Source organism: Lampris incognitus, chromosome 13, assembly GCF_029633865.1.
Source record: "Lampris incognitus isolate fLamInc1 chromosome 13, fLamInc1.hap2, whole genome shotgun sequence".
Taxonomy (NCBI): Eukaryota; Metazoa; Chordata; class Actinopteri; order Lampriformes; family Lampridae; genus Lampris; species Lampris incognitus.
In genome coordinates this window covers 45,645,706-45,666,783 of record NC_079223.1, presented here as the reverse complement: position 1 = coordinate 45,666,783, position 21,078 = coordinate 45,645,706, and the positions used below count along the sequence as shown (strand labels likewise).

General features: G+C 49.7%; 2 protein-coding genes across 2 annotated transcripts; one reads left to right on the top strand and one right to left on the bottom strand.

The window, feature by feature from the left end:
* Positions 1–42: 42 nt before the first annotated feature.
* On the top strand, positions 43–13,263 carry mtg1 (mitochondrial ribosome-associated GTPase 1). Its single transcript, XM_056292458.1, has 11 exons — positions 43–264; positions 3,666–3,730; positions 5,547–5,657; positions 5,767–5,853; positions 7,909–7,965; positions 9,351–9,441; positions 9,546–9,607; positions 9,734–9,830; positions 10,434–10,515; positions 11,570–11,682; positions 12,007–13,263. The coding sequence occupies exons 1-11, from the start codon at positions 162–164 to the stop codon at positions 12,102–12,104; spliced, it is 966 nt and encodes a 321-aa protein (XP_056148433.1). The 5' UTR covers positions 43–161; the 3' UTR covers positions 12,105–13,263.
* A 2,098-nt stretch (positions 13,264–15,361) lies between these two features.
* sprn (shadow of prion protein) lies at positions 15,362–15,817 on the bottom strand. Its single transcript, XM_056291500.1, has one exon. It carries the CDS (start codon positions 15,815–15,817, stop codon positions 15,362–15,364), a length of 456 nt encoding a protein of 151 aa, XP_056147475.1.
* Between the last annotated feature and the right edge of the window lie 5,261 nt (positions 15,818–21,078).

The following is a 21,078-nucleotide window of genomic DNA, read 5'->3' as shown; positions in this document are numbered from 1 at the left end:
GAACTGATTGTCCCCCCCCCCCCCCCCCAGCGGAACCGAATGTGCGTCGTTTGTGTTTAAGTCGGCATGTAAACAGTGAGGCACACGAGGGCGTCCGTCGTGCTCTGGGCTCTGGACAGTAACGTCAGACTTTTAACGTGTTTGTCGGTTGTATCGAAACGATGAGGTTGTATCGCGCTCTGCGGAACGCCGCGACGTTTCGGACGCGGTTCGACTTCGGCGGACGCGACGTCGCCCATTGGTTTCCAGGACACATGGCGAAAGGTGAGAACCGCAACCTTCACAGCTACTGCACACAAACTGAAGTACCGTGAAGTACTGCACACAAACTGAAGTACTGCACAGCTACTGCACACAAACTGAAGTACCGTGAAGTACTGCACGCAAACTGAAGTACTGCACAGTTACTGCACACAAACTGAAGTACCGTGAAGTACTGCACACAAACTGAAGTACTGCACAGCTACTGCACACAAACTGAAGTACCGTGAAGTACTGCACGCAAACTGAAGTACTGCACAGTTACTGCACACAAACTGAAGTACCGTGAAGTACTGCACACAAACTGAAGTACTGCACAGCTACTGCACACAAACTGAAGTACCGTGAAGTACTGCACGCAAACTGAAGTACTGCATAGTTACTGCACACAAACTGAAGTACTGCACAGTTACTGCACACAAACTGAAGTACCGTGAAGTACTACACGCAAACTGAAGTACTGCACAGTTACTGCACACAAACTGAAGTACCGTGAAGTGCTGCACGCAAACTGAAGTACTGCACAGTTACTGCACACAAACTGAAGTACCGTGAAGTACTGCACGCAAACTGAAGTACCGTGAAGTACTGCACACAAACTGAAGTACTGCACAGTTACTGCACACAAACTAAAGTACCGTGAAGTACTGCACACAAACTGAAGTACTGCACAGTTACTGCACACAAACTGAAGTACCGTGAAGTACTGCACGCAAACTGAAGTACTGCACAGTTACTGCACACAAACTGAAGTACCGTGAAGTACTGCACGCAAACTGAAGTACTGCACAGTTACTGCACACAAACTGAAGTACCGTGAAGTACTGCACAGCTACTGTACCCAGTTTCTTCCTTAAAGTGTTTGGTTCTGGATAGTTGAATTGACGCTGTTGTTAATCTACTCATATTTTCGTAATGTGTGTGTGTGTGGTGTTAGTGTAGATAGCGGGACCGAAAACTAAAGCACTTATGATCCTAATTCTTGTTGGAGGTGGTAGGTATTGTCTCAGAGAGTAAGGGAAAAACCTCAGAAAATTAAAATTATACATAAATATGCAAAATATGCATTTTTCCAAAAATGGCTAAAAACCACCTTTCTCTGCATTTCAGATGATTCTGGGCATCTTTGATTTTTTTCACCTATATAAAAAAAAAATTCTGGGAATTAGAAATGTTTTGGCATTATGCAAAATATATGCATTTTTGCTAAAATGCATTTATGATCCTAATTTTTTTTTGGAGGTGGTAGGTATTGTTCCAGAGAGGACCAGAAAAATAGCAGAACATTAAAATATAATTATGTAAAATATGCATTTTCTAAAAATGACTAAAAACCACTTTTCTCTGCATTTCAGATGATTCTCAGCATTTGGGGGGAGGGAGTTGGAGTGGGGGGGGGGTTTAGGGGCAGGGGGAAGGCGGTTAGCTGGCAGGATGAAGAGGAGGAGGGAGATTTAGACGGGTGGAGAACCAAACCGCTACATTGTAGCGGGGCTCTTCTAGTTATTATTATAAGAGTACAGAGTATAATGTTCGAGTATACATTTAGATATTTACGAGTGATGTTTGTATTGATTTATTCGGCGATGTGTTGATAACATAATTCTTTCGTTTATTGATCATATGGACCACTTAGGGTAAATGGTGTGTTGACCAAGGGACTTCACTTCACAGAGAAAAAGAAAAGGTGCAACAGTAGGATTGTTTTTGCTAGTTTGTGGTTCCGGGGAGCAATTAGAGTGTGACACAGACCCTGAGAGACGCTGGCTAGAGCTGAAAGTGATGCAACTGTGTGATTGAAGGATTTATGTTAATAAGTAAATCAAATCAAAGCTTTAACCTTCCATTCCGTAGGGTTAAGTAAAGAACGCAACAGTTACCTTCTGCATCCCCACGCCACCCAAGTCCATGAAAGAACTGCAAAAAACTTGTCGGCAAAAACAAACCATGTCGGTCCCCTGGTTTAAAAGTTGTTTTGCTGACTTATGTTATGACGACAGGCGTTAATAGAAATTATTCAAATGGAAGATTCCATGTTGTCTGCCCTTTTTCCTTAGATGGTTTTCAGACCTCATGGCTGGCTGTTGGTTCACAACATCTAATCTTAGATTTTGGTAGTTTTTCACATTTTAGTACAAGTGACATCTTTAGAGTTCAAGTGTGATCAGAAATGTTTTCACATTTTTAAGTAAAGGCCCACTTGTGTCATCTTCTCACGTTTGTGGCCTGAAATCATACAAATAGTGCTGCTAAATGAGAATTATTACTAGTTAGCGATTGATAGATAAACGATATCTATCAGTAATAAGCGAAATCTATCAAAACAAAGAGGTGTACGGAGAAAAACAAAGTGTTGAACTATTTTCACGCAGAATTGACTTCCACCCAGGGGTTTTAATATATTCTAGCAGAAACTGTATTGTGGACATGCAACCATTTACTTTTATAAGAAACAGATTTTGAACAGTCTCATCATAGACTTCAACTGAGCAGGAACCAAACACTGGAACCCAACAGAACCCAGAAAGCTCCTGACGACACCAGCCGCAAGGCGCGGGTAGTCTCTTTAGAAGACGAAGAAGACATTATATTTGACATTGTACACACATAACAACAAGTTTTGTTCTCTGTATTTAACCCATCCTATTGTATAGGGGCAGTTGTCAGCTGCAGCACCCGGGGACCAACTCTAGTTCTTCTTTCCTATTGCCTTGCTCAGGGGCACAGACACGAGTATTAACCCTAACATGCATGTCTTTCTGATGGTGGGAGGAAACCGGAGCACCTGGAGGAAACCCATGCAGACACGGGGGGAACATGCAAACCCCACACAGAAAGGACCTGGGACGGCCTGGGCTTCGAACCCAGGACCTTCTTGCTGTGAGGCAGCAGTGTTAACCACTGGGCCACTGTGCTGTCCTTGTAGCCTTAGCCTTACTTTTTAGATGCCGGAGTTGTTGCCTTATTGTCACCACCAGTCTGTCGTCATCTTCACTTCAAATATCTCTCTCTACGTGTGTCACTTGGACAGATAAACGGGGGCTCTTGTGCTTCAGTTCATTCATTCATTCATTTCTTTCATGTGTTTGTGGTTGTGGAGTGAAATTAAAACGTGACATGATTTTTCTTCAAGTTGAGTCCAACCGGAACCATATATATTCACAGCTAGAATGACTGAAAGGCTCAGGATAAGCGAGGCACGCTGTGTCTGTTAAAAGCCACATAACCTTGCAGAACTTATTAGTAGCCTTTCTGTTTTTATAATCTAGAAGAGATGATAGCCCAGTGTGGGGCTAACTGCTCCTCAAAACTGGACTGAACCAGATAGGGGGTTTTCTAAAGTACGATATGCCTCAGCATAGTGATAGCATCACTTCTGACAATGCTCTCATCACCCTTTTCAGGACTCAAGCAGATGAAAGCCAACCTCAAGAACGTGGACTGTATTATAGAAATCCATGACGCCAGAGTATCCTTTTACCACTGCCTTATCGTTTAAAGTAGGGATGCACCGGTCGATCGGCCGCCGATTAAAATTGGCCAGTTTTCACGTGGAACGGCCCTAACTTGAGACCGGCCGATCTATTTTATTAACCCGGTTATGTGCTGCCTGTCTCCCAATCTGATACGTATGTGCAGTGCACAGCGGACAATGAATCAACGTGGTGACAGTGTGGAAGTTTTTCAGCATGGGGGAACAGGATGAAAAGTTTGTTGTTTGCAATTTCTGCAGGGTGGAGGAACAACCAAGAAAACTTTCGGAAACTCCAACTTAATCCGACATTTAAGACACCACCCGGGTGAATATGACAAATTTCTAGAACTGGAAGCCTCCAAAGCAAATGCGAAAGCAGCCAGTGCCCAACCCCCGCCCGGGGCAGCACGTCAGCAGCCGACTCTAGACGCCTTCGTGGGCAATGAAAGGGACGAAATCCTTACGAGGAAAATAATGGAACTAATGGCGCTGGATGACGAGCCGCTTACAATGGTCAAGAGGGTGGGTTTCAGCCAGTTTTAGCCATTTTCATTTTTCATTTAAGAAAAATGACAAAAAAAATGTTTTCTGTCAACTATAGATTTTAGAGGGAAAACCGGTATCGGAAAACCGGTGTCGGCCAAGTCAGACCCTTTAAAGAACCGGAATCGGAACCGGCCAGGGACTTTGCAACCGGTGCATCCCTAGTTTAAAGAGAGGACACGCCAATGTAATGTCGCCATGGGTAACAGATTCAATCAAAACATATGAATTAAGCCAGTTTATGACTGTGTTGTAGTCTACAGATATGTAACGCATATTAGCCCAACACCTGTAACAACTCTGCACGGCCAGGTCACCAGGTCACCAGGTCACCAGAGCCTATCACGTCAAACATCTGTTAGGTAATTTAAGTGGAGTCTGACAAGAATAATGGCTCTACAGAATAAAAGGAGGCTGGGATCTGTAGTGAGAGTAGGGTGCAGGTTGAGGAGAGCCTGGAGAGGTGGAGGTATGCTCTGGAGAGAAGAGGAATGGAAGTCAGCAGGAGCAAGAGGGATTACATATGCGTGAACGAGAGGGAGGACAGTGGAATTGTGAGGATGCAAGGAGTAGAGGTGACGAAGGTGGGTGAGTTTAAATACTTGGGGTCAACTGTCCAAAGTAACAGGGAGTGCAGAAGAGAGGTGAAAAAGAGAGTGCAGTCAGGGTGGAGTGGGTGGAGAAGAGTGTCAGGAGTTAAAGGGAAGGTTTACAAGATGGTTGTGAGACCAGCTGTGTTGTATGGTTTGGAGACAGTGGCACTGACGAAAAGACAGGAGGTGGAGCTGGAGGTGGCAGAGATGAAGATGCTAAGATTTTCATTGAGAGTGAAGAAGGACAGGATTAGGAACGAGTATATTAGAGGGACACCTCAGGTTGGACGGTTTGGAGACAAAGCAAGAGAGACAAGATTGAGATGGTTTGGACGTGTGGAGGAGAGATGCTGGGTATATTGGGAGAAGGATGCTGAAGATGGAGCTGCCAGGGAAGAGGAGAAGAGGAAGGCCAAAGAGGAGGTTTATAGATGTGGTGAGGGAGGACATGCAGGTGGCTGGTGTGACAGGAAGATGCAGAGGACGGGAAGAGATGGAAACGGATGATCTGCTGTGGCGCCCCCTAGCGGGAGCAGCCGGAATAGTAGTAGTAGTAGTAGAGAATAAAAGGAGGCTGTGATGGTTTCCTACCAGCAGGAGAAAACTATTATACAATAGTGATGGAGCAAGCAAGGCATATGCATGTTGTTTCCAACACTTCTTTTCTTTAATAGTCACATATCCCCTTCAGTGGAAGAAACCCTCTGTTTCAGGAGAATCTCGGTGTCAGACCTCACCTGCTGGTTCTAAACAAGATGGACCTTGCCGATCTAGCAGCCAAGCGGGTACAGTAAGCTTGTTGCTAAGCTTTAAGCAAGTTACTTCGTTTGAACTCCAATCTCGCTAGTTCGTCAGTGACCTACAAGTGATCTTGTCTGTTTGCTTATTCGGCAGAGAATTCTGAAGGAGCTCGAGAGAAACGGGATAAGGAACGTTCTCTTCACAGACAGCCTCAAGCAGCGAGATAAAAACATCACAGAGGTGAGAGCAGTTTCCATGGAAATCAAACGGGAGATTAAGGCCCTGTTCAGACCTGAAATCAAAATGCTTCTTGGGTCACTTGTGATCTGATTTCACTTTCCTGCTCAATGTGCCGACAACCACGCACATCACCGGAGCCCACGCTCAACATCATGGTGATACAGACTAGTGATGGACAAAACTCACACAATTCAGGAATCAGGAACACTTAGGAAATACCGTTTCCCCCAGCCCACAGCAATGCAACACAAAGACAAAAAACACATATCCGAACTACAAGAACACACATACTAACTAACACATACTATATCTAAACTAAAAAAATATCGCTTTCAAAGGGAACGAACACCAACCAGGATGACTGTCGGAACTGCCGGTCTGCATGGGCTAGCAGTTAGCTTAGCCTGCCCCGCTTCCGCGTCCTGTCAGACCGCCCTCGGTGCTTCCTCCTCGGGTGCAGCTCCAGGCAGGGGCCGTGGTCCTCGGGCTCACCGGATGCAGCAGACCAGGCTCCCCCAGCCGATCCAATGCTAGCTCTCCCAGCCAGACACCCTCGACAGCTCCCCACACTCCACATGACGACACCAACAACACCACAGTCAATGCCAGGCGAGGCCGCCGCCAGACCACCCCCGGTGTTATCGGAACTGCCGGTCTGCATGGGCTAGCAGTTAGCTTAGCCTGCCCTGCTTCCGCATCCTGTCAGACCGCCCTCGGTGTTGGATCCTCGGTCACAGCTCCAGGCCGTGCCTGGAAACCGAGCAGTTGCTGATGCTGAAGCGTGGGGACGCACTTCCCGAAGGAGGGGGGTAGTTTAGCATGCACGGACAAATAGACTCGCTAGCCCTTGGCTAACGGGTCGGACCCTTTAGTGGACTGGTTAACGTAGTCGCCCGTGGTGTGGGAGACCAGGGTTCGCGTCCCAGCTGCGGCAGTTCCTGGCTGCCCCAGCTGATCCAGTGTCGGCTCTCCCAGCCATCAAATGAAGACAAAAACGTACAACGCAGAAGTGGAGAAAGACACTGCATGGACAGTAGTGGGTGAGGCTTCCGCAAATGTGAATTCACGCCGCCATCTTCCCACGCCGGTACTGGGTGAGCGTGATCCTCCCACATGCTACGCCCCCCTGGTGTAACTCCTCACTGTCAGGTGAAAAGAAGTGGCTGGTGACTCCACATGTATCGGAGGCGGCATGTGGTAGTCTGCAGCCCTCCCCGGATTCACAGAGGGGGTGGAGCAGCAACCGGGACGGCTCAAACCCAACCCCAGACTGGTCCCGTCCCCTTCCGCCAGTATAATACCCAGAGCGCCCTGCTGCCACCTCTCCCTCCCCCTCCCACACCCCCATCCCCAACCAGAGTGCCACAGCAGCCAGGTCCTCCCCTGGGCTCAAGCCTGCTGTCACATCGCCCTGTCCTCAGGGATCCCAGCCCTTGGTGCAGACTGTCCCCCACAGCTTGCACTACCAGAGTTCTGCTGCCACAGCTCCGCCACCACCACACCCCCAGTCTGGCCCCATCCTGCTGCATGTCAACCTGCAGCCTCCCCCCATTCAGCAGCACCAGCTCATGCTAACCACCGCCCTCCCCCACCCCCGCCCCCGCAGGGCCAAACCTGCGTGTGTGTGTGTGTGTGTGTGTGTGTGTGTGTGTGTGTGTGTTAATTAATTAATTGTAAAGCGCTTTGGGTGGCTGTTACAGCTAGAAAAGTGCTATAAAAATACAACGTGATTGATTGATTGATTACTTGATTGATTGATCGATTGATTGATCAATCGATCGATCAATACACTACAAATGCAGCCTCATGTGTCCCTGACCACCTCTGCATGTGGTCCAAGTGATCGGCTCTCAGTGTGTTCTCACGTGTCTCTGGTGCGTTCATACCTGTATTCAGTGCTGTCCACTTGTGATCAGATTGCCCAGGATGCATTTTAATGCCAGGTCTGGACGGGGTCTCAGTATTTCAGAGCCGTTGGAATTTGGTCCTCATACATGATGAACCTGTAATTTCTCAACTTCAATATGCTGATGTCACTTCTGGTCTTTGTCGTAGTTGCTTCCTGTGGTGACGGAGCTGATCAGGAGCAAGCCACGGTTTAACAGAGACGAGGTGTGTCCTTTTAAAGTTGAGCTTTTCAACTGTAACATGACTATACAGAACAGGTGGGTGAAAGTTCTGTAGACGTGGAGTTGGTCAGTGGAGATTTAATCTGGAAAATAACTGAGTTGCTGTCAGTAAGGTGGACCGTCGCCTGGGTAGGACAACGTTGTCGTACAACTCTGACTAATGTAAATCTAATGGTAGTAAATTGTGAATCACAGGGTGTCCGGGTGGTGTTGCGGTCTATTCCGTTGCCTACCAACACGGGATCGGGATTCGAACTTGAATCCCCGTGTTACCTCCGGCTTAGTCGGGCGTCCCTACACACACAATTGGGCGTGTCTCCGGGTGGGAAGCTGGATGTGGGTATTTGTGCTGTTCGCTGCACTAGCGCCTCCTCTGGTCGGTCGGGGTGCCTGTTCGGGGGGGAGGGGGGTCTGGGGGGAATAGCGTGATCCTCCCACGCGCTACGTCCCCCTGGTGAAACTCCTCACTGTCAGGTGAAAAGAAGCGGCTGGCGACGCCACATGTGTTTGAGGAGGCATGTGGTAGTCTTCGGCCCTCCCCGGATCGGCAGAGGGGGCGGAGCAGAGACCGGGACGGCTCGGAAGAGTGGGGTGATTGGCCAGGTACAATTGGGGAGAAAATCACTGTGAGTTAATCCAACTGGTTTTAACTTCAGATTTGAACCTTAGTAGATGTATTCTGATGCGGTCTGGGATTCTGTCGTCCAAATTCAGTAATTCAACATTTAGAGGGCAGGCAGGCAGGTGACCATAATGCACTTGCTGTCATTAGAGTGTGGACCTTTACATCTGACGTCCAATGATAAGGGTGAAAAAAAAAACCCTGCCACCTGTAGGTGTGCCAGAGTAGTACAACATGTGCTTCGTGCACGATTGTGTTTCGCAGGAAGTGACGAGGATAACTCGCTGTCAGTTTCACAGAACTTCTAAAGCCGCCCCGTTAAATTATCCACTGGGCAGTGGCACTATTTAACCCATAGCTGGGGGTGGGTCGTGGGCGTCAGGGAATATCCACACACCGGTGGGCGCGTCTAGGGGCCAGACCTCCTCCGAGTCCCTTGTAGTTCAGCCAGGGTCCAAGGTGTCCTCAGTTACCGGGGTTTGGCCACAAGGAGGCGCTACATAGGGCTTGCAGTTGGAGAGGCTATGTACTGGCAGGGAGAGACTTACGTGCTCGGCTCTCCTGTTTGGCGCGTCTGCTAGCCAGCGGTGAAGGTTGAGTGAGACGTGACAGACACACAACACTACACCAACACACTCGACGCTTCACAACAACCCCACTTCCTACACAAGAATGTCACACACATGTGAATGACAATGTCTTTGTGCCCTGTGTTTGCCTCTGCGGTGTGTCAATGATATTTCCAGGAGACAAACTACTGCGTGATGGTGATCGGGGTGCCGAACGTGGGGAAGTCCTCTTTCATCAACTCATTAAGAAGAACAAACTTGAAAAAAGGTACACAAAATGGTGTGAATCAGTTTCTGTCAACGCGGAGGTGTATTTTTTTTTTTTTAATCCTCTCTCGTAGGTTTCACTTAGCGCTCACATTTCCATTTCAGGTCGGGCGACTCGAGTGGGTGCGGAGCCAGGAGTAACCCGGGCGGTCCTGACCAAGATCCAGGTCCGGACAGCATTCGTTTCTGGATGGGTGTGTGTGTGACGGAGAGCGAGTGTGAGTGAGTGCAGTGTGTGTGTGTGTGTGTGTGTGTCTAATGCTGTCTCTTGAGTTTCTGCTGCTTGTTCTCAGGTGTGTGAGCGACCCGTCATACACCTGCTGGACACCCCAGGAGTCCTGCATCCGAAGATCGAGAGTGTCGAGGCCGGCATAAAGTTGGCTTTGTGTGGTGAGTGGAAATTCATAAACGGGACTGTTTTTTTGGGGGGGGGGGATTTGTTCCCCCTTTTTTCTTCCAATTGTACTTGGCCAGTTACCCCACTCTTCCGAGCCGTCCCGGTCCCTGCTCCACCCCCTCTGCTGATCCGGGGAGGGCTGCAGACTACCACATGTCTCCTCCCATACATGTGGAGTCACCAGCCGCTTCTTCTCACCTGACAGTGAGGAGTTTTGCCAGGGGGACGTAGCGCGTGGGGGGATCACGCTGTTCCCCCCAGTACCCCCCCCGAACAGGCGCCCCGACCAACCAGAGGGGGCGCTATTGCAGCGACCAGGAATCCGGCTTCCCACCCGCAGACACGGCCAATTGTGTCTGTAGGGACACCCGACCAAGCCAGAGGTAACAGGGGGGTTCGAACCAGCGATCGCCATGTTGATAAGCAAGGGAATAGACCGCCGCGCCACCCTGACGCCCGACCGGGAATGTTTTAGGATTATTCAAAGACACCTAGTGGGAGTGATCAAGTACTACATTAGGCCTGACGTGTGAGGTGTTTTCTAACAGTTTGCTCGAGGGGATTTTCCTGACGAGTATTTCCACCTATTTCTCCAGGAACTATTCTGGACCATTTAGTGGGCGAAGACATCATCGCTGACTACTTACTGTATTCCCTGAACAGGCTGGAGCAGTTCAGGTGAGATGTCCTCGCTGCATTATGGTTTAAAGCAGTGGTTCTCAACCTTTTTGGGGTCCTGGACCCCCTACGTATTTTTGATCTACCCTGAGGACCCCTCCACCTGATCTTGGGGGAGGGGGGTTGCAATTTGATAGAAACAGTAGAAACTGCATTTTAAATTGCATTATAGCATTTATTCACTCTTTGGGGCAAAAATAAGAGCTTTCAGTGGTAACTTAGATATAGTTAACAAAACAGAATTCTTATGCAGTAACTTTCAGATATATGTAACATCTTATGCAGTAACTTTCAGATATATGTAACATCTTATGCAGTAACTTTCAGATATATGTAACAACACAGAATATGTATTCAGTAACTTTCAGATATATGTAACAAAACAGAATATGTATTCAGTAACTTTCAGATATATGTAACTAAACAGAATATGTATTCAGTAACTTTCAGATATATGTAACAAAACAGAATATGTATTCAGTAACTTTCAGATATATGTAACAAAACAGAATATGTATTCAGTAACTTTCAGATATATGTAACAACACAGAATATGTATTCAGTAACTTTCAGATATATGTAACAAAACAGAATATGTATTCAGTAACTTTCAGATATATGTAACAAAACAGAATATGTATTCAGTAACTTTCAGATATATGTAACAAAACAGAATATGTATTCAGTAACTTTCAGATATATGTAACAGAATTCTTATGCAGTAACTTTTAACAATGCAAACGGGAGCGAGATCTCTTATTAAAATACAATAAATTACACTTGTGAAACAGATGTAATTAGAGAAAAAAGTCCTGTTACCCTTTATAGTTTAGGTAGATAAAGGTCTCAGTCACATTTGAGTAAAATAATCCTATTTCTATAAATGTCATAGGATCTTTTTTTTAAAGATATTTTATTTTCACGGACCCCTTGCAGTTACACCACGGACCACTAGGGGTCCGCGGACCCCCGGTTGAGAAACACTGGTTTAAAGTACTTGTTATTACTGTCCAGAGGTTGACGTTTTTACGTGTTTGTGTGTCTGTGTGTGAAGTTACGTTGAGCGATACGAGCTCGGGGAACCCAGTGACGATATCCAGCACGTCCTCAAGCGCATAGCTGTAAAACTGGGCAAGACCCAGCGTGTCACAGCAATCACTGGAGTGGGTAAGAGACGCCTCCTTTTTACACCCTTTTTCAACGCTGCTGTGGTGACCGGAGGCTTTTAAAATGTGACACGCACCAGATAACAAGCGATGTGTAGAGTGGTTTTTGGTGTACTACCGCAGACGCGCCAGTGAGGGCGCTGTATCTTACATGTTGAGCCGGGTGTCAGGATGTCAGGATATGCTGTTTGTGTTCCACAGCAACACTCTGAGAGTCGGAAAAACCGGTTCAATGCAGTGGCACTAGTGTGCTCTTTCCAGTCAGCCTGCCGGTTTATAGGCGGTCACAGAGAAGCCTGACAAGATGTCTTCTAATCCCCCACAGGCAACATAAACATCACGGTTCCGAACTACACGGCGGCAGCGTACGACTTCATCCGAGTCTTCAGGAAAGGCGAGCTCGGGAGGGTTATGCTGGATTGAACGGTGCCGAGGACAGCTGAGGGATTTTGCCATTTGTTCTTCAACGTGGAAGCTCTGAGAGATAAAACTGCCAAAACTCAGCGGGCGTCCGGGTGGCGTAGCGGTCTATTCTGTCGCCTACCAACACGGGGATCGCTGGTTCGAATCCCCGTGTTACCTCCGGCTTGGTCGGGCGTCCCTACAGACACAATTGGCCGTCTCTGCTGCAGGTGGGAAGCCGAATGTGGGTATGTGTCCTCGTCGCTGCACTAGCGCCTCCTCTGGTCGGTCGGAGCGCCTGTTTGGGGGGGGGGCTGGGGGTGAATAGCGTGATCCTCCCACGCGCTACATCCCCCTGGAGAAACTCCTCACTGTCAGGTGAAAAGAAGCGGCTGGCGACTCCACATGTATGGGAGGAGGCATGTGGTAGTCTGCAGCCCTCCCCGGATCGGCAGAGGGGGGTGGAGCAGCGACCGGGACGGGTTGGAAGAGTGGGGTAATTGGTCAAGTACAATTGGGGAGAAAAAAAGGGGGGGGGCCACCAAAACTCTGCACAAACAACCGTTAGGGGGATGTGGTCTGTCTTTGTACCGGGGGCGGTGGCCTGTCGGGGCCTGGTGGAGTCGGCTGTGGCTGTGGGGACTTAAAGCCTCCAGCTTCAGTCAGGTAGGACCTCTCACCGCCGTCTCCGCTTGGCTGAACAACAGATGAAGAAGACATGTTGGAGGGTGTAAAGAAGGGATATTTATTAGCAGAAAGAAGTGATAATAAAATCTGCCTTTACTTTGTACAGTCTCGTTATCAGTACAGTCTCGTTATCAGTACAGTCTCGTTATCAGTACAGTCTTGTACAGAACACCAGAGGGCAGCGGGTGGTAAGGACGGTCTGTGGCTCCTGAGGGTCTACTGTGGGCGAGAGGCTTCGCTGGGATGGAAGACCGACAACACAGACAAACCACAAACCCTCAGACACATGGGCGTCACATTCCCTCTCTGACAGGAAGTGATAATAAACCTCCCGTTGGCGTATTTACAGCGGCTCTGGTCATGTGATCGCTGATGGTTGAAGGGTGTCACTTTCTGTTCCTTTCAGGGCGAGCAAAGTTCATTTGTCATCACCACCGTGCCCACTTCCTGTTCTGAAATGCACAAGTTGAACTGGTGAGAAGAGAAGGGAGGAGAGGAGAGGAGAGAGGGAAGAGGAGAGGAGAGGAGAGGTAGGGAAAGGAAGGGAATGGGAGAGGAGGAGAAGAGAAGAGGAGAGGAGAGGAGAGGAGGGGAAGGGAAGGGATAAGGAGATGAGGGGAAGGGAAGAGGAGAGGATGGAAGGAAGGGAAGAAGAGGGGAAGGGAAGAAAAGGAGAGGGGAAGGGAGAGGAGGGAAGGAAAGGAAAGAAGAGGGGAAGGGAGGGAAAGAAGAGGAGAAGGGAAGAGGAGAGGAAGGAAAGGAAAGAAGAGGGGAAGGGAAGGGAAGGAAAGAAGAGGAGAAGGGGAGAGGAGGGGAAGAGGAGAGGAGAGGAAGGAAAGGAAAGAAGAGGGGAAGGGAAGAGGGGAGGGAAGGAAAGAAGAGGAGAAGGGAAGAGGAGGGAAGGAAAGGAAAGAAGAGGGGAAGGGAAGGAAAGAAGAGGAGAAGGGAAGAGAAGAGGGGAAGGGGAGAGGATGGAAGGAAAGGAAAGAAGAGGGGAAGGGAAGGAAAGAAGAGCAGAAGGGGAGAGGGAAGGAAAGAGGAGAGGGGAGGGAAGGAAAGAAGAGGGGAGGGGGAGAGGAGGGAAGGAAAGGAAAGAAGAGGGGAAGGGAAGGAAAGAAGAGGAGAAGGGGAGAGGAGGGAAGGAAAGAAGAGAAGGGAAGAGGAGGGGAAGGGAAGGGGAGAGGAAGAGAAGAGGGGAAGGGGAGAGGAGGGAAGGAAAGAAGAGGGGAAGGGAAGGGAAGAGGAGAGGAGGAGGGAAGAGAAAGGAAAGGGAGGGAGAGGAGGAGGAGGGGGGGGAGAAGAGCAGGTTGTTTTTCCTCTCTGGGACACGGTGCTGCTGGAATATGGGGTTATTTTAGGGATGCTGTGCAGCTGCGGTTACGCATGTTTTTAACACGTGTCCTGACGTGGACAGGACACGTGGACACCAGGACAACCGGACACGAGGACAACCGCCGCCTTCAAGAGTCAGACACTGTTGACAAGAGCAGACATGTCCATGAGTAACAGCGATGCTGGCAGGCTGTGACGTCACCTTTACTGCCGCGTCATGAAAATGAAGCTTTTTGAAAAAGAGAATTTGGTAGTACATTTAACAGTAGAATACAGCTTTATTTATTTATTTATTTATTGGATTTTTTTTCTCCCCAATTGTACCCGGCCAATTACCCCAGCCGTTTGAGCCGTCCCGGTCGCTGCTCCGCCCCCCTCTGCCGATCCGGGGAGGTGCTGCAGACTACCACACGCCTCCTCCCGTACATGTGGAGTCGCCAGCCGCTTCTTTTCACCTGACGGTGAGGAGTTTCGCCAGGGGGACGTAGCGCGTGGGAGGATCACGCTATTCCCCCCACAGCCCCCTCTCCCCCCGAACAGGCGCCCCGACCGACCAGAGGGGGCGCTAGTGCAGCGACCAGGACACATACCCACATTCGGCTCCCCACCCGCAGACACGCCCAATTGTGTCCGTAGGGACGCCCGACCAAGCCGGAGGCAACACGGGGGATTCGAACCGGCGATCCCCGTGTTGGCAGGCAACGGAATACACCGCCCACAACCCGGACGCCCAGGGAAACTTCACTTTTTACTGACGTGTAATGAAAATAAAGCTTTTTAACAGTGGAGTACTCAATGATAAATAATAAAATAAATAAAAATAAATAACGAAAGTAAATGACGTTTAACAGTTAACACAGTTGATATTTGGACTATTTTTTTCAGTCTCGCGTCCTAAAATCAAGTTACCCCTCTCTCTTAACGGGGTTGAAAGGGTCATCCTGCAGGATGTGTGTCGCTGTTCGAGTCCGTCCACGAGACAGGCGCGTGCCCGGGGGGTGTGGGCCGGGCTGTAATGTGTGCTTGTCAGATGGGATAAGTGGTTGTGCACGGTCGCAGGCTTTCGGTACACGGTGACACGTGATGATCTTTGTGATTGTTGCTTCATCCCTCCATTAGGGCGCGTTCACGCACCAACCGGCAGGCCCGGAAACTGGTGCTGTGCATCACATCCGAACCCGGGGCGGCACCTTCGGCCTGGACTCGGTCGTTAATATCAAAAGAGCTCCATTGGACCTGACGGATCAGGGTGACGTGGCCTATAAGTATCCATATTTAGGGGAGAGTGTTGCAACAGCAGTGATGACGATAGCACAGAGCATCTGGGTGAGGGACGACACGCTGTGGGGTGATCCGGACATTTGGGCGTCAAAGTCGCTGGTCCGGTTGTAGTGATCCGGCTCCTCCCCCGAGCTGTCCGCGCTGCTGCGGCGGAAGGCGGAGGCGTACCATTTGTCCGCCGTCAGCGCCACGGCTGCTCCCGCCGCGGCCGCGGCGGCTACGCGCACCGGGGACGTGCGCCCCCCCGCGACCCGAAAGCGAGAGCGGGTCCCGACCCCACCGTAGGCCCCTCTGCGGTAACCCCCTCCAGAGGAGCCCCGGGAGGAGCCCCGGGACCCCCCGCGGCCGCCCTTGGGCAGGACGGGCTCACACAGGAAGGCGCAGAGGAGGAGGCACGTCCAGCATGTCGCGACGACCCGGTTCATCACCGCCATCAGCAAGCAGCACTGCCAGAGAGGAGGACAAGCGGAGCGTGGTGTTAGTCAGCGGGCATCAGGAGAGAGCTGCGGAGCCCGGGAGAGGTCAGGCGGCGTGTTTTATAAGTCGAGAGCGCTACAGGCCACGGGGGGAGGGGGGGGGCGAGTCACTGCCTCGTCCTGGGTGGGGTCTAGTTTGTGCGCAGCACAGCCTATGTCGTGGGATAGCATTACAGGGCTCCGCATATCCTTCCGCTTCCATTACTGTGCACATTAGGCCCAACATTTTGGGAGGAATCGACATCCACGAATCAAGAGTGGCGTGGGCACGTTTTCATCGTGACCACCCCTGGACTAATTTGTGGGCACGATTAATACAAAAAAACGCGCGCTCCAATTAGCGTGTTTATTTCTTTCTTGTTCTGTTTGACCATTCCCGGGGTCCGCATTGTTAACTATGACGCTGATCCCCGCCGTCTGCAATGCTTACGTATGTCGAAGCGGTAGTCACACCCCAAATAATCTGCCCCCCCCCAACAAATTCGGGGGGGGGGGCAGCCGGGAACTGCCGCAGCCGGGACGCGAACCCGGGTCTCCCGCACCACGGGCGACCGCGTTAACCAGTAGACCGGTTAACGTAGTCGCCCGTGGCGCGGGAGATGTCTGAGTAGGTCGGTTTAAAAATAATTTTTAAAAAAAACGCATACAGAGGACGTCGGTCTTGGCTTTCCGTATCAACACACTGTATGACAACCCCCCATCCATCCATCCATCCATCCATTATACGAACCCCTTATCCTGCTCTCAGGGTCGCGGGGATGCTGGAGCCTATCCCAGCAGTCATTTTGGGCGGCAGGCGGGGAGACCCCCCACACACACACCCACACCCACCCACACACACCCACCCACATAGGGACAATCTAGTACGGCCGAGTCACCTGACCTACATGTCTTCGGACTGTGGGAGGAAACCGGAGCCCCCGGAGGAAACCCACGCAGACACGGGGGAGAACATGCAAACTCCACACAGAGGACAACCAGGGACGACCCCCAAGGTTGGACTACCCCGGGGCTCGAACCTTCTTGCTGTGAGGCGACCACGCTAACCACTGCCCCACCGTTCCGCCGACATATTAAACCAAAATGTGACTGCTGGGACAGGCTCCAGCACACCCCCCACCCCCGCCCCCGCCACCAGATAATGGGTGGATGGATGGATGAAGGGTCAATCAGCTGACCATGTGCCGCGTTTGTTAGAGAGCTAATAGAAAAAAAATGCGTTATCAAATTTTACTCAAGAGACCTGAACACTACTCTCCCTCCTCCATACCCCCCCCCGCATTCTCTCGTGGCCTCGCCGTCCTCCCGTTCGCGCACCGCGTACAGCCACAGAACGAGCACGCGCGGTGGAGCCGATTCATATTCATATTCGTTTGAAGACAAAACGAATCAAATAGCCACAGCTGCGGTTCGGCTTTACCTTTTGGAAGCACCACCCGGGTCCAATCTGTTTTGGTCCAATCTGCCCTGGATTTGTTGATGTTCTTCGTAGAAAGAGAGAAACCCCCCAAAAGAGTGATCACGGATGATCCAGGCTCGCTCCCGTGGACGTGCTCGGACGCGCGGCGCGCCCCACGTAACTGGCCATATAACGCACGTGTTATTAGTCTCTAATATGTTAATGATCAACCGTTAGTCTGTCAATTGCCGTTAAGAATTCAACCGATTGTAAAAAAAAATGCATTAACCAGCTAACCGACAACGGACGTTTCATTTCTGTGTCATTTCTACGGAGCTCACGTACGGTGCAATTAACTTTTACACCAGCAGATGGCGGACGTCACCCACGCACACTACCGGCGCAGCAGAAGAAGAAGCGGCCGGGCGGACAGGAGCGGCTACGGTTTTCCCGACACACACCCTGTTGTTCATCAAATGCCAAACGTACCCCAGAACTGACCTTGTTAGGAGGTTCACTCTGTCTAAGCAGCACCCTATGTCCTCGACTTGTAAGAAATCAAAGATAACAGGTGTAGTAAAACAAAGGGTCTTTCTCTCATCTAGTTTGCTCCATCTCTCTCCCTTCCCTCCCTCACCCTCCCCTTCCTCCTTAACCCCTTCCCTGTTATCTCTCACACACACACACACTTTCAGAAACCCCTCCTTTGTTCCTGTGTGCTTAAAAGTTTGTACCCTCTGTGATTTTTGGGTGCGCTCACACAGACCGCCTAAGCTCTGTGTGACATGTATGGAGTACAGAATGTACTCCATATGCACTCCGTATGTACTCTGTGGTTTTCTACTTCTCTGTGTGTATGAAACTCCTCACTCAATGCAGACACACATACCCATTGTTCTTATGCGTGCCCCCATGGGGTCACATAGCCACCTTATCATGATTGCATCCCCTTTGCCGCGTGCCAGGCACTGGGACAGCAAAGATAAGAGTAATGGGCCTACAGACACTCACCAGTCACAGACATGATTAACTCAGATGGTTTCCTGCATACTTTTGTCACAGAACATGATTAACTCAGATGTTTTCCTGCATACCTTTGTAATACGACACCTTAGTTAATGCAGGAAACATAGGGTATGACGCGACGGACTGTGCTATAAAAAACCACTACCTCCAGCCCAGAAGCAGAGCATATCTTCACGGACTAACATCCGTGTAGTTTTATGTCTCTCCGTCTGCAGATGCATTCAAGATTCTCTGTTTGCTCCAATATTTGTGCGGTGATTATTCTCCCCAGGGGTTGCTGGGGCAAGAGCCCATTAAAGGATTAAGGAAAATCCACAACACATGTACCTCTTATTATTTCTGCAGAAATAAAAACTCAAACTCTGAGACAAAACCTGGGCCAGATCATTTTATCTCTTTGCATCCACAAGAATTAAAAGGACGAGAAGATCATTTCTATGACACCACTCTCGCCCCCCAGAGCACACATCCATCTTTCACACTCAGTTCCAGTCTTCTCTGACTGTAGGGTTCGTATGCCGTTTCCACCTCTTTTGGCCATCCTTTCAGGCACCAAAGGAGCACTTGAGAGAGTGTCTCATCTTTCGCTGTCCACTGCTTTACCTGTGCTGTTGTGATAGGTGGATTTTCCATCACATCCAGCATCAGGACTTGTTCTGTGTCGCCTTCCTCCTCTGTTTGTGGCAGCGGCAACCTGCTCAGTGCATCTGCATTTGCGTGTTCCTTGCCGAGTTTGTATATGATTTTGTACTCGTAAGCTCCCAGCACTGTTGCCCACCTTTGCACTCTTGGTGACCCCATCTCTGGCACTGGCTTCTTCTCATGAAAAAGTGATATTAGCGGTTTGTGGTCAGTGCTGATTGTGAATGTACATCCATAGATGTATTTATGGAACCGCTTGATTCCGAACATGATGGCTAACCCCTCCTTATCGAGCTGCGAGTAGCGCTTCTTGGCTGGTGTCAGTGTGCGTGATATGAAGCCTAATGGCTTTTCACTTCCATCTCCCATGACATGTGACAGCACGGCGCCGACTCCGTATGGTGAGGCGTCGCATGCCAGCACCAAGTCCTTGTCTGCTGTGTAGTGACCCAGGACTTTGGCTGATTTCAGCAGCTGTTTGGACACACGGAAAGCGTCCTCCTGTTCCTTTTTCCAGGCCCATGGAGGGTCTTTTCTTAACAGCTGGTGTAATGGAGCTAAACGTGTGGCAAGATTGGGGAGAAATTTGTTATAGTAATTTAACAGGCCTAGGTACGCCTTAAGCTCAGTCACTGTCGTTGGCGGTGGGGCCTCCTCAATGGCTCTCACCTTACTCTGTACTGGGTGCAGACCATCAGCATTGATCCTGTGACCTAAGTATTCCACTTCGGCCTGTAAGAATGCACACTTGCGTCTGTGAAGTCGCAGACCGGCTTCTTTGAGTCGCCTGAGCACCTCGTCCAATGCGCTCAGGTGTTCGGATTCATCTCTCCCCATCAATAATATGTCGTCTAAATAAACAGCTACCCTAGGCAGGCCTTGTAACAGACTTTCCATCATTCTCTGAAAAATCGCAGGTGCTGACGGTACTCCGAACGCAAGCCTATTGTAGGTGAACAGGCCTCTGTGTGTGTTTATTGTTAGGTATTTCTTAGACTTGTCATCCATGACGATCTGTTGATAGGCGTGGCTTAAATCGAGCTTGGAGAACTGTTTCCCTCCTGCTAGTGTATTGAACAGGTCTTCGATGCAGGGAATAGGGTATTGCTCTAGAGAAGAGGCGCCGTTTACTGTTAGTTTGTAATCGCCACATATCCTGACTGAACCATCCGGCTTCAGGACAGGTACAATGGGCGCCGCCCACTCAGTATACTTAACAGATGCTATAATGCCCTCCTTCAGTAGTCTCTCTATCTCCTCCTCTACTTTCGCCCTCATGGCATACGGAACTGAGCGGGGCCTGTAAAACTTGGCACAGGCTTCAGCAGCCACACGAATTGTGGCTTTCATGCCTTTTAACATGCCAAGTTCTTGCTTGAAAACATCCTCATGCTTCATGAGCACTTCCGGTAATCTCTGTGTCTGTGCCCTCATATGCTTTATCTCATCCCACTTCAGCTTCAGGGCCTCTAGCCATCCTCTTCCTAACAAGCTAGGTCCAGTACCTTTCACCACCACTAGGGACAACGTCTTCCCCTGTTGCGCGTAGTTTACTTCCACTTCAGCCCCTCCTACTACTTTAATTTTCTCTCCTGTGTACGATTTGAGTGAGAGTTTGGTTTGTTTTATTAATGGGCGCTGTTACTCTTCCCACGTCTCATTAAACTTCATTTCATACTGTGCCATGCTAACGGTGGCTTTGCTTGCAGGTCTTGTGCATTTTTACTAGCGGCCTCTGCAGCCATGGCAATCTTGGATGCCCTCTCGAACGTGAAGTCTGTTTCAGATAGTAGACGTCTTTGAATCCGATCATCATGAATACCGCACACTAGACGGTCTCTCAACATCTGTTCCAATGTAGTTCCAAAGGTACAATCATGAGCTAGTCGTCTCAGCTCTGCTACATATGCATTGACGGTCTCGTTAGGCTGACGGAAACGGGGATCAAATGTATATCTCTGTACGATCTCCCTCGGTTCAGGGTTGAAGTGCTCTCTCATTAGAGTTATCTCATTGTACGTTGTCGAGCTAGGCTTTGCTGGACTCCCCAGGTTTCTTATGAGCTTGTATGTGGCTGGTCCCACCACGCTGATGAGGAGGATGGCTCTCTGCTTCTCTCCGCCATCAATTTCATTTGCTTCAAAAAACTGAT

Excerpts from the sequence above, each read along its gene's own strand:
- mtg1 (XM_056292458.1), top strand. The coding sequence starts at position 162 with ATGAGGTTGTATCGCGCTCTGCGGAACGCCGCGACGTTTCGGACGCGG. Across the intron at positions 265-3,665 it reads TCCAGGACACATGGCGAAAG|GACTCAAGCAGATGAAAGCC; the intron begins GTGAGAACCGCA and ends CACCCTTTTCAG. Across the intron at positions 9,608-9,733 it reads CGGTCCTGACCAAGATCCAG|GTGTGTGAGCGACCCGTCAT; the intron begins GTCCGGACAGCA and ends GCTTGTTCTCAG.
- sprn (XM_056291500.1), bottom strand. The coding sequence starts at position 15,817 with ATGGCGGTGATGAACCGGGTCGTCGCGACATGCTGGACGTGCCTCCTC.